Source organism: Halichoeres trimaculatus, unplaced genomic scaffold (assembly GCF_033239565.1).
Source record: "Halichoeres trimaculatus isolate MK-OKI-2021-1 unplaced genomic scaffold, fHalTri1.1 fHalTri1_scaffold_22, whole genome shotgun sequence".
Taxonomy (NCBI): Eukaryota; Metazoa; Chordata; class Actinopteri; order Labriformes; family Labridae; genus Halichoeres; species Halichoeres trimaculatus.
Window position 1 is genome coordinate 6645001 of NW_027437200.1, and position 17747 is coordinate 6662747.

At 40.4% G+C, this 17747-nt stretch overlaps 1 protein-coding gene across 2 annotated transcripts in view; it reads left to right on the plus strand.

Annotated features, from left to right (window-relative positions):
* Window positions 1-17747, plus strand: part of LOC141784391 (RAS guanyl-releasing protein 2-like) — a 72480-nt gene that overhangs the window by 40652 nt on the left and 14081 nt on the right. The window contains exons 10-14 of one of the 2 annotated variants that reach the window (XM_074662220.1): window positions 3359-3433; window positions 5527-5646; window positions 9084-9199; window positions 9278-9419; window positions 17324-17360. In XM_074662220.1, coding sequence (XP_074518321.1) covers window positions 3359-3433; window positions 5527-5646; window positions 9084-9199; window positions 9278-9419; window positions 17324-17360 — 490 coding nt within the window. Of the gene's footprint in view, window positions 1-3358; window positions 3434-5523; window positions 5647-9083; window positions 9200-9277; window positions 9420-17323; window positions 17361-17747 lie in introns of both variants that reach the window. The other variant, XM_074662219.1, reaches the window with a different exon arrangement.

The window sequence follows — 17747 nt, forward strand, 5'->3', positions numbered from 1 at the left end:
CTCTGTGATCAATCAAAAGCTGGAACCTGAAAGAGCAAATAAATGTTGCAGCTGGGTACAAAAAAAATCTGTTTTGTTGCAAGTGATGCCCATTGACCCAAACACATGCTTAATGGCCTTTTTTCAATGTATGCAGACAGCACTGGTGCTCACAGATGCTTGAATTAGATGATGTCCTCTTGGTTCATTAGCGAGCTAAAAAGCGGCACAATCCCATTGTGAATCAAGCCCTCAGCTGTGAACTACTTTGACTGAAAAAGTCCTGTAGAAATACAAGGTCTGTGTTACTATTCTTCAGTTTTTCATGTTTCAGAACAGTGTTTACCTTCCTTGGCACTCAAATATGCTTTCCTCTTTTAAACATCTGAGTCCTCTTAGTCAGCCACCCTCAATAAGCTGGCATTAATAATCAGGACGCTGCAGAATAAAGGGATGACTCTTATATTTAGTCAGAGCTTCTGAACTGGGAATACTTTGAGACTGATCTCAGCTTTGTAGCTGCCTGCACTCCAGCATGAAAGCTGTAGTGCTGTTTTCAAACTTCACACTAAACCTCTGAGTGTGTGTGTCAGTGCTTTTTTTGGCAGATGCAGATAAGAGTTTCCTGGATTTTTAGAGGGAAAGCTTACTGAAGTTTAGAAATCCCAGGAGATCAATCACGTAATCTGGCGACAGGTGTTCACGAGAGATTACAGCAGCTGCTCCTTTTTTCTTTTGTGGAAATGACAGAAGCAGCTCGACAGGTTGTGAAGCAGAGAGGATTCAGGGGAGTTTGCTGGACAGAGTCGATAGCTAATTATCGTATGCCGGTGCGTGCTGCTGATGATCTCAGTCCTGCTCAATATATTTATCAAAATAAAGGAAATATGCTCACCTTGGGAGCTCAAAAAGCTCAACATGTTTAAAATGATTCCCCTCTTTTGAGTTGCATCCAAGAAAGAAAGGAGATTTTATCATCTCAAGTGTGGTAAAAATTTGCTGTTCCCTTGAAATAGCTAGAGCTGCACTAAACCAGGAGGGTCACACAAGAAAAGCTCTTTTTCCTTCCTAACTTACTGCTTCAACTCAATAAAACACAGGAAACGCAATTACAATGAGAGTAACCCCGAGGATAGAATAATAGGAGGCCCACAATGAGTGGAGTGGATGATTGTTTTCGACAGTGGTATGTGGTAAATGGAGCAAAAACTTACTTCTGGATCTTCTGTGTAATATAAACTAAAGTGTTTCTCAACAGTGTCTCTAATAAACACGCTTGTGTGGCCTTTAGATTTTATACTGAGGAAAGGGACTCAAAGACTCGTCCTCTTAGATCGACGATGGCTGTAAAATATAGATAGATGTATGGCCATGGACGCAAAAGCCGTTGAAATCCAATAAATTGAATCTGGATCTCACTTCAGATGAGAGGTCGTGGGTATTTTTAGCTCCTTCAGTGAAATCTGACAAAATCAACATGTCTGCTTTTATAATCCTAAAAAAGCAAATGGGCTTTATTTATATGGCACTAGTGAGACACATCTTGAATGTAGCATAAAAAAATGAAGTTACAGCTTTCGCAGCTTCTCTTCAGGCTGCAGAAAGGTTTTAAGATTCGTACTCACCACTTTTCAGTTCATGAGTTTGGAGCCCAGACATAAACACAAACAACCAGCTGATGTGACTGAAATGACATGAGAGTTACAGTTTGTGTGCGGACTGGAGTGTAGTTTGTTTAATTTGCTCAGAGGTCTCAGGAGAAGATCAGGGGTTTTAACACAGATTAAAAGGAAGCTGAAGCTGGAATGGTGACGTGTCTGTTAGAAGTTTGCCAAAAAGCAGCCTCACTTTGTTTGTTTGTGGTCCTCCAACCAGCCGCCGTCTCCTACAGTCTGACAGTTTCATGGTAATTTCTACTGAAATGGATATTTTCACTTTACGACTACACACAGCTGGAGCTCTGCTTTGAGCTCCCCGGAATTTAAAACTCACAACTTTTTTGCTTACATGTTTCTTTTTTTTTTACTTTAAACAGATTCAAAATGACAGGCACTGAAACTCAGGAGTAGCTGGCTAATAGGGGGCGCTAGAGTGCTAGCCGCCCTCCCAAGTAAAGAGTATGTTTTCATTTTTAGTTATTTCATCAGAATCAGAATCAGAATACTAAATTGTTCCTCGAGGGGAAATTTCTTTTCAGTTACATACCTTTTAAAGACATATAAGAAAACAAACATGAGGAAACACAGAAATTGGATGAACCGAGGAGTTGCTGAAAGAAACAACATTGGCAAAATTTATCCTTTAAGTATGTAAGATGTAACTAGAATTATGTATATACATTAATGAATGTGTGGAAATGTGGGAACCATGCATCAGGTGTTTCTTCTCTGCATTGTGGACGTTGGAAAAAGGAGCGCTGTTACAAAATGGGTCCACAGAAAAAAAACATGAACATGGCTGGAGTTGCAAAAATAAAAGTTGTTCTTTATTTAGAAAAATGACCGATAAAAGAAACTGGACCGACTTAGCCAGACATCAAAATCTAGCTAGTCAGAAAGGCAAAATTACTGTATACATAAGATAACACAGACAACACATTTTTGTTTGGAATACTTACACTTTTTCACAAAGCACTGGTATCCTGCAGTCAGTGTCAAATCCTAGTGAGGTGGTTATTAAAGACTGAGTATGGCACAGCATAGCCCCACCTGGAATATTTTTCACCAGCCACCAGTGAACTGCTGAAACTTCTGCAGTGAAACAAGTACATAAATGTCAGCTGCTTCAGTAAAGCTGCACTGATCAGCCTTATTTGGTCTTTAACTGATGTCAACGGTGAGTTTTAAAAATGTTGTTCTTGCCTGAACACCTGAAAAAATAATTTTGTCAGGAGCATAAATATTTGCACCAGAGATGGGCTCAAACTTTGGAGCAGTGCAGGACTGAGATGTTGCCATGTGTACTAAACAAAAAGTGAAGTTGTGATGTGAAGAAGTGAAATGTGGCTCTGCAGGTGATCAGAGAGTGACGTCTCATGTTACACTTGAAGTCCTTCAAACTCTTTCTTACTTTGAACCAAATTTCTTAGGATTTTTTTCAGGTATTCCTGCTTTATTAGAAAAGGCAGCTGAAGAGGGGAAATGTGGGAAATAGTGACACGGGGGAGACATGTAACAAATGGTCAAACTTGTGGCCTCTGCAATGAGGACTACAGTCTCTGTTCTCAAGGCACACACTGTGATAAATCTACAAAAGTCAGCAGCTGAAAATGTGTGATCAGATCTGCAACGTGGTGGGAGCTAAAAACCCTCAGAATCTCAGCTTGAATAAATCTCAAGAAGAAATGGTGACACTGGCTCCCCCCTTGTCTCCTCTGCAGGTGTCTCTGGACCAATATCACACAGAGGAGGAGATCTATCAGATGTCTCTGCAGAGAGAGCCTCGTAAACCTGCGGTGAGCAGAGCATTTCTTCATACTTTGAAGCCTGTATTGTTCTGTTCTTGAATTTCCTGTATGTGTCAGGGTTATACAGTTGAGGCCAACAACCCCCCCCCCCCCCCCCCCCCCCATAAAATCAGACAAAACTTCTGATTGACCATTAAAACAAGTGTTTATAGTATATCTGTTACCAAAATAACAAAGACATCATTTCCACTAAGTTTGATAAGGCTACTGTATTGATGCACTGAATTGAAACAAAAAACAGCAAAATGAGATGTCCAAAATTATTAGCCCCTCGCCACTAATAGTCTGTAGTGTACCCTTCTGAGCCACAACTGACTGCAACCTCTTACACGACTACGTTTCATCTAAAAATGCTAAAACGCAGTGAAAAAATCTACTGATAACGCTGTAGTAAGCCCTTTAGGGTTTGTTTACATGACAACGGTTTAAGGGTGAAACGCAAAAGTTTTGTTGCGTTTCGGTCTCGCGTTTCCAGAGAAATGACGTTCCAGCTGACCTAAAACCAAAACTTTTGAAAATGGCCCCTAGAGTGAAATTTTTCTGAAAAATCTGTCTGCCAACACTGTTGCCGTGTAAATAGTAAGCCGGCGTTTTCAGTTGAAACGCTGATGTCGTACCCCCTATCGTGTGGGCGCAACAGGACAACAGTACTGTTGTTGTGATCGTCATGAATTGCCATGTCGTGCTTGCGCTGCTGAATCTGCTGAAGCTGCTGAATCTGCTGAATCTGCTGAATCTGCTGAATCTGCTGAATCTGCTGAATCTGCGGCTGTCTTCAAAATGTGTTGCTCCACTTCTGCCCTTAGTATTCCCCAATACACCAGATGATCGGCTCAACTCTACTTCGATGGAGATCTCCCAAAAACTGCTTCTGGACAAGACAGTTCTTGCAACACCTACAGACCTAGCATGCTTACTACAGAATTTTCAGTCACTCAGCTTTCTGTGTAAATGCAGATTTTTTTTCATTGCGTTTTAGCATTTTCAGATGAAACGTTGTTGTGTAAACGGCCCCTTAGAGAAGTTCTCTACTGGGTTGGCGCAGATCTCCTGAGGGATTTTGGCCCATTCTTCCATTGCAAATTGTTCCAGTTGGTACAAATTGTTTGGTTTCCGAACATGGATGTTTACTTTGAGCACCTGCCACTGATTCTCAATAGGATTGAGATCTGGGCTCTGTGTGGGCCACTCCAGGACCTTGGTTTTGGTGTACTTTAGGAACTGTTGGACCAATTTTGATGTAAGCTTTGGGTCATTGTCTTTTGAAGACCCAACGATGACCTCAGCCTGGTCTAAGAGCAGATTTCTTCATGTTATCTCTCAGAATCTCAACATAATTTTCTTTTTTCATGACGCCATTCACCTGAGCAAGGCTCCCTGTACTTGAGGCTGCTAAACAGCCCCACAGCTTGATGCTACCACCACCATGTTTCACTGTGGGAACTGTTGTAAGAGTTGAAGGCCTCTCCTTTTCTTCACTAAACTTAAGCTACATCCTGGTGCCCAAACAGTTCCAGTTTAGTCTCATTAGTATCAAGCTACTAAATAGCACTGGTAAATGTTAAATTTTATCAAGTTTTATCAATGCTGCAAACATTAGGTAGAGTTTTAGGAAAATGTTCCATAATTCCTGGGGGTGTAATAGTTTTGCCCTCAACTGTACATCACTCTGATCCAGTCCGGATGTGATAGATGGTTGTGTTTTTACTGCACTTGTCCCCTCTGCTTTCTTTATTTAATAGATCTTAAGAATCTCATGTTGATAAACATCATGTTCATCCTAACATTCTGGAAATATGTGGAAATTAAATACATTAAGATGTCTTTGAAAACCTAGTCCTCCAATTGATTCCCTTGCAGCCTTGTATTGAGAGCTGTCCTCACAAATGCTGCAGACGCATATTGAAAATCATTGTTTTCCTTCCCTTCTGACATTTTGACGGTTTGTAGTGACCCCTGACAGCCGCTCAACACTGTAGCTGTCTTTTCCCTCCCTTTGTGAGACGACAGCCTCAGCCTCCTCTGCATTGATATTGATCTCACTCTCACACTTTGTGGGGTTTTTTTACCGCTTGTAGCAGAACTCCAGCCCTGCCCCCGCGCCTGAACCCAAGCCCACAATGATCGATGAGTGGGCGGTGTCGGTGAAGCCGAACGCAGACCCTACAATCATCAAGAAGCATATCGAGAAGATGGTGGAGGTGAGTGTCTCAACCTCACACGTTTCCCTCTGCACAGTGCTAATTATGTCCTGTGGGCTCCACAGCGATGGCAGCTGAAGAGTGAATTATCTGTTGTTATACACATCTCCACATGAGTGTCAAGGCTTTTGGCCAAATGACTAGTAATCTTTCACCATAATTACTAAGGCTGGGGGGTCATTTAAAAGCCACGCTGTTCTATTTTTGGTATTTTTCTCTGTTTTACTCCTTGAATTGGAGAAAATGAATAAGGGTTGGTCATTAGTCCGACACATTTGAGACGATTTTTAATCATTGAGAAAAAAAGCCAAGACATTCAGAGCAATGATGTATGTACTTGTGCTAATTTAGGTTTCCAGTTTTATAGCCACATATTAATTAAGAAAGGTTTATATTTTTTAAGCAAAAGTGAGCAATTACATTGTTTGGTTTCAGGATTCAGTTTGTTTACTTGCTCTCTGACGGCTGTGCTGACTGAAACACACTGTGATGAATGAGCCCTTAGAAGCCTCAGAAACAAGCTTGATTTATTCACATTTACAATTAACACTGGGAAATATTAATCACGCAGGCGGGATGTAATCAAAGCCTGATTATGAAATGCTTAACCGTCTATTAAATCTGTCAAGGTTTGAGGTTATTGTCATTACACAAGACTGCACAAAGACAAGCGGCTGTGCCCCCTCCTCTACACTTCAGCACAGTCATTAAACGTTAATGTTTCTAAGTCAGAATGAAACCACCTCAAAGCAACGACTGTTTGTGTTCCAAGATAAAGTAGGAAACAAATGCAACAGAGAGGAAACAATGTAGCGTCTTGATGTGAGTCACATGCTTCAGGCTCCTTGTGAAGAAGCAATTACTCGATTAAAACAGCTAAGGTTTAAAAAATGGGAATAAAAAAAGAGTATAGAGACAAAGAGTGAGACCAAAATGCATAAAGACACATCTTTCTTCTCTGTTTTCTTTTTTCCTCCTTCTTTTAAAGTTAGTCTTTTCGTTAGCATCTCTTTTCTTCGTACCATTTCCCATTTCCTCCCTTCTTGTTCCACTTACCCCTGAAGTATCACCTCCTTGTTATAGCCAGCAGGCCTGCACATGAGAGGAGAATCCTTCCTCACAGCTGATCAGTGAAACTTAACATAGGTGTGCAATCTACTGCTGACAGGCTCCCTGTGAAGCCCATTCTCACATCAGTAACATAGCCTGGTACTTCTATGTGACATTAATTAATTACATTAATTAATAGGGGTGCACCGATCACAATTTTCTGGCTGATCACCGATCTTTAAAAAGCCTGACCTGCCCATACCGATTTGGGCCAATACCAATTTTTATTTATTTTTCTTATAACTGACAGCATCTACCTTCAATGTTCCAATCTTATTTTATTGAAAATCATTGAACAATACCTTTGAAACAATAAAATCTTTTTGTTTTAACTAATGAAGCGTCCTGAGTTTCAGGTCTCAGAGCAAGAAGCAACAATGGCTGGCTGTCAGACCTTCCCAGAGGTATATGAGATCAATTTCATATGTAAGGATGGGCCTATCACCGATCTCTGATCTCTGATCCCCGATCCCCCAAAATTAAGGAAATCCGCACCACTTGATTAGTTGATTGATTGGTGCATGTCTTTTAATTAAGAATCGTCTCTGCCCCTCTGGTCCACAGCCTCGTCACCTCACACATTGATTACTGCAACCCATTCCTTTTCGGTGTCCCCCACAAATCCTTCTGCAAGCTTTAACTGGTCCACCATCATCATCATCAGCAGCATCATTATCATTATCATCATCATTATTATTATTACTTTGGCTGCTTTTTGCTCTTTCAGTATTTGAGTGCATTGTTATTGTTGTTTTACTGCATGGGACGTACCTGTCTGTGATTTTAGTGACAATATTAACCACAGTTAGATAAAAGACAAAAATCAACTTCTTTCCCATAATCATACTCCAGTTTCAATAAAAAACATGGTGGTGAAGTCACAAATGTTCACTCTGTTCTTTTTGAACCAATTAAAAACAATATAGAGAGATTATCAGTGTACGTCATCATAAAGATGTGCACCCATCTTGACCGCAGATGCAGCATTTAGCTCCAATCATTCAGACGAGTTAGCGTTTTTTAAACGCTAAATTCAACCTGTTATCAGCATAAAAATGTACGGTTGTTCTGTGGTCAGTTTTTAGAAACAATAATTCACAACAGAGGCAACGTCTATCAAGTTTTGACCGTCACAGCGCAACCAGTGTTTTGAAGTTAATAGTGACCATGCTAACTGGGGATTCTCAGCCGAAAGCATTAGTAATAAACAGCTGAGAGTCACCAGTTAACAGGGTCACATTTTACACTGAAACACCAGTGACGTTTGCAGGTAAATAATCAAATGTGCGGTCTTTATCTGATCTAGTGCATTTCTCTGGACGTAGTTTCTGGTTCTTTTTTATGAACCGGGTCTCAGACTCAGCAGTCTGTGTGCTCTTTTTGGTTTGGGAGGGTTTCTGATTGACACATGTTTACGTCCTGGTCTGTCACAGTCTTGTAAGTGTCCACAGATAATGCAGTCATGAGCATGGAGTGACAGCTGTGTGTTTAAATCGCTCTCTCTGTACACGCTGAATTTCTCCGCTAAAAAACGTCTGTCCACCTAATATCTGTCCACTTGCTGATCTCTTCTGTCCACTCACTGCTATTTCACAAACCTGGGAGCCGTTTACCATCTGTAAAAGTGCTGATATTTAGTTTAAAAATGCATTTTTTGGTGGTTAACTCCTCCATGTCAGTTGACAAGCTGTTATACTCTGCAGTGCTTCTGCACCCGAGTTGCACGGGCATCTGGCGTTATTTATAAACAAATAATCCCTCTGTAGTAAAACTACCCCTGGTTTGTTTGTCCTTCGTGAGGCCACGCCGCCTGTTGTCTGTGAGACTGTGAACAGCATCCCAGGTGTGTGACAGCATGTAGGGCCCTTTATTTTACTGTCCTTTAGGCCTGCTTCCTGATCTCCAGCACTGTTTTTTTTTGCCACTCTCTGGCTGGATGACCTCAGCCTCTTCCCTGTCCATGATGTGGGCGTTCTTACTTGCAGTGGTCTGAGGCTGACTGAAAGTTTTCTTTTCCCTCAGGTCTTTCTTTCTCATATTCTCCTCTGTGTATGTTTTGTGTGGCCGACATTCTGTCTGTAATCAAAACTGAATGGTTTCACGAGGGTAATGAAACTCATTTGTTTTATCCAACTAACTTTCCCTTTTCAAGATGAAATGAAGAAAACAAACAGAACCTTGATGATCTATCAGGAACTTTTCTCTGCCAGCTACAGAAAAAAGCATATCTGTGATTTGTGGTCACAAGTGAGCAACAAGTTGATGATTTAGTAAAAGTTATCACTTTGTTCCAGCTATGGCTAACCCTGAAACCTTCATGTTCACAGTCCGTCTTCAAGAACTTCGACACAGACGGCGATGGCCACATCTCCAGAGACGAGTTTGAAGCGATCAGGAACAACTTCCCTTACCTCAGCAAGTTTGGAGAGCTGGACAAGAACCAGTGAGTGTTTTCAGATTGATTCACTCACACTTTGTGCGTCTGCCTCGTAGCCTCACCTCTCTTTACTCTCCCTCGCAGAGACGGGCAGATCAGCAGAGAGGAGATGATCGACTACTTTATGAAAGCCAGCTCTCTGCTTAACTGCAAGATGGGTTTCATTCACACTTTCACTGAAGCCACCTACGTCAAGCCCACATTCTGCGAGCACTGCGCCGGCTTTGTGAGTACTCAGTGAAAACAAAGCCTAAGTTAATCATGTGTTGACTCACTTAGAGCTGCAGCTGATGCTAAAATTACACTGCTGTGTGGTGTAAATATCCTACTGTGTATATAAACAGTATACTCATGTGTAATGTAGAGTTTTAAAGGTTGAAAATAGCTGAAAGGAAGGATATAAAATCTACTTTTAGTTTAAATCACACTTCTAAACATCGCCATGTCTGTGTCTAAGAGGGTTTCTGTAACAAGGTGTTTCTTGGTACAGCAAAATGTGCCATCACTTAAAAGTCTTTTTATCTGTATGTGACAAATCCCAGCCATAGCAACAAAGGATAATACCAGTGTGAAAGTGTGCATCCATCCTGTCATTCTAATACAGTTGCTACAGTAGCCAAACAAAACATGGCAAAACTACATCAACCGTAGCTACTACAACTTCTCTTTATCCACTGAGTGGTCTGAGCAACAAAAGGAGAAAGTTTCCTCACACAGGGTCTCATTTCCACTGGGTCTGGGTGATATGCCGATTCAATTAAAATTGCAATTATTCGATATTTATGATACTTTTGATTTTTAGTTTGCTTTTCTAACACCAGACCATGTGAAAAACTTAAATCATGATGATAATGTCTACAGATTAAATCAGGAGCCATGTTTTCCCATGAAATGCACATTACGTGAGTCAGAGAGAAACTTTCACCCACTGCTGGAGAAAAGTGTTAATTTTTTCAGTTGATAAACAAAGACTGAAATGAAGAATTTCAGTTTGAAAAAAAAAGATTTTTTGACAAGGAATCACGATATTGCCAAACAAAATAAAATCCTGATATATCGATTTTTGATTTTTTTCCGACCACGCCTAAAATCTACTGTGTTCCCTCCTCACTCATGGTTACAAAACATCATCATAACACAGATTCATATCTAATAGTAAAATGCACCTCAGTAGTTAAAGTAATCCAACGAAACTTTTTTTTTCTTATTTAACCTTACTTAAAAGAATTGTTTTCAAACAATTCTGGGTTAACAGTGCAGATTAGTTTATTGTAACAACGAAAAAAAAACTTTGCAATCGTGAGTGAGAGGGGGGCAGCATTAATGGACTACCTTGTGTTTTAGAAGTATTTTAAAGTAGAAGTAGAAGTATTTTTGTTCTTTGACATTTCATCTTATAGAATTGTTTAAGAACAAATAAAAATAAAATAAATGTTCTCGTAGCCGTTTCAGTTTCATTCCAGTCGAGAATTAAACACTTTACCCTGAACTAGCCTGAGACAGGAAGTTTGTCTCTGTGAACTATGACATGACTACAGAAAAATGCACTACATTTGACGTGACTTTGGGGTAAACTTTAATGTCTTATAATGAAGATTTAACAGTTAAACAAAGCTGTTGGTATTTTTCAGTGAAACTGAATCAGATACATGTCAGTATTACTGAAAGAAATAGTGGAAATAGCATTATGCTATTTGCTAATTTTGTGCTAATTTGCTAATTCAGCAAAGAATAGCTGTTGATTTTAATAGTTAAAAATTGTGTTTGTTCAGAAATAACAATAGTATTTAACTAAAAAAATAACAGATTCTTCTGTAAGCTGTTCACATTTTTACCGTATTTTTTACCATTATTTCTATGGCAACCACAGCTGCTGTTTTTTACCATTAAAAAAAACAACAAAAAAAACAACATTTTTTTCTACAGTGTGAAGCTCAAAAAGTCTTTGAACTGTGAAGAGCATTTTTTAGTATTAAAGACAAATTTTTTGACAAATCCAAAAGGTGATTTTAACACAAAATAGGATATTTTGTGTGGATTTCCCAATGATCGCATTGATTCAAATGGACTCTGTCAAAGATTCAGGTCATACACACAGGTCTAAGGTGTGATGTGTCCTGCACCTATGCCGCCATATAGACAATCTGCCCTTCATTATCCGTCCCGGCAGCTCATGATAGGCTCATCTCTCTGAGGTTCCTCCTGTCAGGACAAGGCACTGCCAATTACTTTGAGTTACAGCTACACACTGGTGAAGATGCACCCTGGGAAATATGGGAGGACGGTAATTGGATGAGATGATAAGCTTCCTCTGTGGCAGCCTTACTTCCTTGTGTGTTTGTATGTTGGTGTGTGTTTGCATGCTCTCTGGCCCTTAACATTCCCCGTATTCTCTGAAGGAGGCCTCTGTTATTTAGACACAGACAGTGAGTCAGCACAGGCTGTAATGAGAGCAGGAATACACTCCTCATATCCAACCAAACATTGAGTTGACAGCCTATTCATTACGGTGTTCACATATAGAGGGCAGCTAGAGAGGGAGTGTAATGCTCACAGGAGAAGTGTGTCATAGATTATTTGCATAGGCTAACATTAGCACTCAGAGGAGCGCACATTAGGACACACACACACACAAAGGCTCACTGGGGGAAGCTTTGGTGTTTTCAAATGATCATGAAGGGAAACTCAGAATACAGAGCAGGGAGAGATAAGACTGTGGCAGCACGCCTCTTCCTTTGAATACGTGTGTGGCAGAGGTAGATACACAGGCTGCTTCCTCCTGTCCCTGCTTTGAGCTTCCCTCTTGGCTCCCACACAAAAACAATATTTTCCCAGCAGCCCCATTTTTCAGCACTTGTTCCAAACAAGTCGTACAAGCTGAGCAGAGGCCTCCTGTAAACACCGCAGAGTCCACTTACCTCCACCGTCTTACACAGATCTCCTGCAATGTTGTTGGGTCTTCCTGCAGCCTCTTCACCTCCAAGTTAAAGACACACAGATGAGTGTCACTCAGTGCACCAAGAGAAGAGGCACACTCCAGAGGTTCTTTGCATATCAGGAGAACACAGAGATTTTTCGCTGCAGGCTTAGAGCTCTTTTATTCGAGCCATCAGAAAGAGTGACGCAGAACTCTCTTAGGGATTTATGACAGTTTAGCTTTATAGAATCAGAACCAGAAAAGAGGCGAGAGCTGTCTTTTATTTCTTCTTCTGCTCCTGAACAATTTGACATTGACGTTTGAACATTTTTGTGTTGGGAATTGTTAAAATATAACAGATTCTTCTCAGGCTGTGTGAGTATATTTGTTCTGAATGAAATCCTACAAATCATATTCTGTTGTGACTTTATCTTGTGCTTGGTGCTTTCTTTTGTGTTTGGTGCATTTAAGTGAATTCTGTAACCCAGACTAAAAAGAAAATCTTCCAGCGGCTGTGATTAGGTGACCCTTTCTGCAGATCTGACTGTGAAGAGATTTTATGTGAGCCAAAACAAAACTAATTATGCTGGGCTGAAAACAAAAGATCATTTATTTATTATTTTAATTTAGTGTTCTTCTGTCTGCCTCAGTGTGCAGTCTTTGTTCAACCAGCTCTGCCTGTGTGCTGCAGGGGGCATGAAGGAGAAGTGATTTCTAAGAAAACAAAGGACCTTTAACCCACCTCAGTGACAGATATCTTTTGTGTCTGCAGCAGAAACAAGAAAATAAATATCTGGAAGTATGCTTTTTGTTTGAAGACCTGAACAGTTTTTCATATTTTCACAAAGTTAAAGCCAACCTGTGTCCCTGCAGAAGAAACAAGAAACACCAATGAAAGTGAACCTTTAGAAACAAGAACCTGTGCTTTCAAAGAGTTTCTCTTGTGTCACAAGTGGTAATTTTCATTTCATAATGTATGAGGACGCAGACTTTCTGGAAGCGAAAAACAAGAAGTAGAAAGCGAGAGAGTCCATATTTAAACATTAAGCACACAGAATGCCTGTTGAAAAACTTTCCAGAGAACCAGGATGAGAGAAAGGAAATCATCCACTGGGGATAGGGCTGTTTATATATATATATATATATATATATATATATATATATATATATATATATATATATATATATATATATATATATATATATATATATATATATATATATATATTTATATATATATATATATATATATATATATATATATATATATACCCACATATATGAACAATTGCAGCTAAGTGAGTTATTGTTCAGGCCCCCTTTTTTGATGTGAACTTTGGAAAATGTAAGGGGGAATGCATAAATGTTGAAGTGCTTACCAGTGGACCAATCACAGGGCTTGCAGTCTGTATTGTTTTGATGTGTAGTTTTATTAATCGGTGATTAATGAGCATTCAGGGCTGTGTGGTGGCGCAACGGTTAGCACTTTAACCTCACAGGAAGAAGGTCAGTGGTTCAAATCCCCACCTTGGGGAGTTTGGTCACTCTAAATTGTCCGTAGGTGAGAGTGTGTGAATTGAATGGTTGTCTGTCTGTGTCAGCCCTGTGATTGGCTGGCGACCAGACCAGAGTGTACCCAGCCTCTCACCCAATGACAACTGGTATAGGTTCCAGCCACCCGCGACCCTGAACAGGATAAGCGGTATAGAAAATGAGTGAATGAATGATAATGAGCAATCAAATAAAACTTGTATTTGTTTATTTTAAGAGAAGTTATTGAATTTATGAAAGTTGTTGGTGATAGATATTGGTGATTTATTTCAAGTTCAGTTAGATCTGACTAGAAAAGAAACATTTTAACTGGGAATGAGACAATCTTGACAAGGCATTGAGTCTTTGCAGTGTTCAGACTAAAATGTGATCCCTGCTGTATAGGAGCACATGAGGCACCAGTGATACTCGTTAGCATTTTATCAATCAAAAGCCGCTAAATGATGCAATGGTCTAATTTGCATAACAAGTCATTTGCATGTAATTGTTAAGACCTACAAATGAACTTTCTTTGGTTGTCAAGTCAAAATATCAGTCCTCCTCCACTTTTCATTGGAATGCAGTTTCCTGCTCTTGCTGCGGCTGAGACCGGTGTGGGCGAGGAGTCTTTCTGTGTGTGTTTTGGATAGGGAAGGGGCTCAGCATGTACTGCTCGTTGAAAGGCAGCGGGTGCTGTAGATCAGTACATGTTTTCATGTCAGTCTCCAAACTCAAGAAAAGCTACTCGATTTGTTGCTAGATGGCTCTGAAAAAAAAGTCGACAGAGGGGTCTGGAAAGTCACTACATAATGTTACGGAGTTGATGACACTGCTTACGTGTGCAAAGTCAGCTCTGTGTGCCACATTAAAAGTAGTCTGAACAGGACAGCCTTCTTTGAGTTTTTTCAAAAATGTAACAATTCCTTAAGGCAGAGGAAATTCCTTGATCATTTTTTGTAATCATAGTACCCAACATTTTCCCCATATAACATCTGGAGTTTTTTCCTGATTCTTCATCGTACTTAAGTGCAAATACAAAAGAAAGTTAGCCTTCAGGAAAACATCAGTAGTAGAATCCAAACACATCTCAGAGGTGCCTCTTTGTTTTTTACGTATCTCTAGCAGCAGTAAAGATCCAAAGATCTGCAGTCAGTCATTGAGTTTGCGGCTCTTGTTTGTCGAGCATTGTGTTGTTCAGGTTCCACAGGCTCTAAAGGTCACTCAGTGTAGGCTGGGCTGTGATGAGAGCTGCGTTTAGATGTTCTCCTCGTAACCGACTTCCCTTTGTTGTAGAGCCTCTGGCTGTGCTCATGGCTCCCTGCTGTGGGCGCGCGCATGTGTGTATGTGACTTTGTTGCTGTGTATATGTACATCTATGTGTGTATTTGTTTGCATGCATGTTGGTTTGTTGCCTGTGTCTGTGTGTGTGTGTTTGTGTGAAGAGGTCAGGATATTTTGTGCCTCTTCAGATGTGCCAGTGCAGTGTGTGATCTGCAGCTCGCCTCTTTCATGTCATTGTTCCCCCCACTGTCTTTGCGCTCCCTGCGTCCCTCTTGATCTCGGGTTCCCTCCGCCCCCCTGTACGTCCTGCCAACCTCCATCTCTTTCCTTCTCATTTCCTCTCAGTTGCTACTGGACATCTTTTTTCCTGTTGTTAAATTTCTTCACTATTTGTTTACCATTAAATTATTTGAGATGTGAAAAACATGACGGTTCTTGTTTGAAATGACTGGTTAATCATGGATTGCAATCCTGACGAGATGCATAGGAGCCCAGGTCAAAGGTCGGGGTCCTTTGTCACAGTGAAGAGGTTATAATTGTCGGAAGGTTATAGAGCATACAGAGATATTCATCTCATTCCACAACAAAAGAAAAATCAAGGTCTTCCTCAAAATTCTACACACACCACTCCATAATGAAAGTGTGATTTTTTAATATTTTTAATATTTTTTTTAAAAAATTTAATCTTTGCAAAATTATTGAAAATAACAACCTAAGAAATCACACGTTTGAATGTATTCACAGCCTCTGCCACTAAGCTCTGAATGTAGCTCAGGTGCATCCTGTTTCCACTGATCATCCTTGAGATTTTCATACAGCTTAATTGGAGTCCACCTGAGGTAAAATCAATTTATTGGACATGATTTGAAAATGATGATCCTGCTGCTTCGAAGGTCCCGTTGAGCAAGAAGGAGCTCAAAACCGCCAGGACTCTTCCTAAAGTGAATGATGATTTTTTTTCCCAGTCTCTAAGAAAAGTCTTCTGACTATTTAAAAAAATCTATACCTGATTATTTTAGACTAAAAACACTGTAACAGGGCATTCTCACACTTTATAAGTGAAGGAGCAAAACAAAAACTTGTTTTTTTTTTTTTTTTGCAGGACACATATTTGAATAAACTGCGTTTTCAGAAATTTAAAATGTTCTTTAAGCCATGATGAAGCAGGAGGGGCGTCAACTTTTATTTAAACTTTAAGACATGTCCTTTTGTCCTGAGAATAGAATAGAATAGAAAATACTTTACTTACTCCTGAGGGGAAAATTCAGGAGGAGTCACAGCAGCAATCAAGAAAACAAAAGTAAGAAAGTGTATAGAAAGTGAAAAAAGCTCCATAAGAAAATAGATGCTGACAGCTTGTCCATCATTGTCCAGTTCAGCCAGCCTCCACCTCCACAGGGTCCAGGACTGAGCTTTTTCAGCAGTCTGTTCAGTCTCTGTCTCCTGGATCCTGTCTGCTCACAGCAGGTGAAGCTCTTCCAATGTGGCGTTGGTGTCTAATGTTATCTCTGTTAGCCATGTCTGTGAATAGCTTGATGCTACTCTGCCCTCTGGTATTCCCTCTGTTGCTGGGTTAGCATGGCTAGCCTGTCCATCTTATTGGAGATAAATCTTGTGTTCTCAATAACGATGGATCGAAGGACAGGTAGATGTCACCTGAAAACCAGCACGTCATCCTCACATCCTTCTCCTCACCTTGTGGGGAAGACATCAGGCCTTGCACCAGTTAGCATTGACATGCTAACAGGCTGCTGACAGCTGATTACCCATGTAAACAATACGGTTGTGGTTACATGTAGGATCTCCTGACAAACACAGGAGAAAAAATAGTGAAAATATCACTGAAGAAACAACCAGTTTGGTGTCCATGACAGACACAGAAACGATACAAAGTAATGATCCACTCCAAATAGAAAGATGCTGAAAAAGAGATGGAAAAATCACAAGAAACTGACAAGGAAGAGAGAGCTGCTGTAACAGGCAACTACAATCAACAGGGTGGTGCCACAGGTGGAGCAACAATATGTTGCAATGTGAAATGTGCAGGACAGTGATTGTTGCTGTTTTAAGCTTTTGAAAACAAATCTGAGACGAATCTGCAGAGGATCAGATTTTCTGAAGTTCAGCAGAAAGTGGGAGTTAACAATTACATAGCTGTGAAGAAAATGGACTCCTAAAAACTGCAGCTTCTAAAAATGCATCAGTGCAAGTCTAATATTTGTTCCAAAGAAAACTTTGGACATCACTTCAAGCTCACAATAGTGCGCCTTCTGTCTGCTCAGAGCTTTCTGTAATTGCAGCATCACCCTGATGATTTTCACAGTCCTCTCGCCAGAACAGAAAACAGATCTTAATTAACGCCCAATCCTTCTGCCTTTTCTCTCCTCTCTGCCTTTTTCTAGATATGGGGCTTCTACAAGCAAGGCTACAAGTGCAAAGGTAAGAGAGACGTTCTTTGAAGTCTTCTGCACAGATGTGAGAGGAGGCTTTTCTGACTCTAATGATTCCCAGCCATCACACACACTCACACACCCACAGACACACGCTGTAGACAAAGATCTTCAGAGCTGAAGTGCTGTGTACATGTCATAAACACAGAAAGCCTGGCAAACATATCACTCTCTTTTAATGGATGACCACACACAAAGCTGCGTACTCCATCAGCTGAGACCACACTTCCCACACAGATGCTTTTATATTTCTCCTCTCGAGGCTCCCACTAGACCCAGTGTTTGAAGAAGCTGGTTCATTTCACACATGTCCACACTCACAGGAAATCTCTGGTCATTAGTTCTGAAAACACTCAGCTGGCTTTTCTCCTCTGTG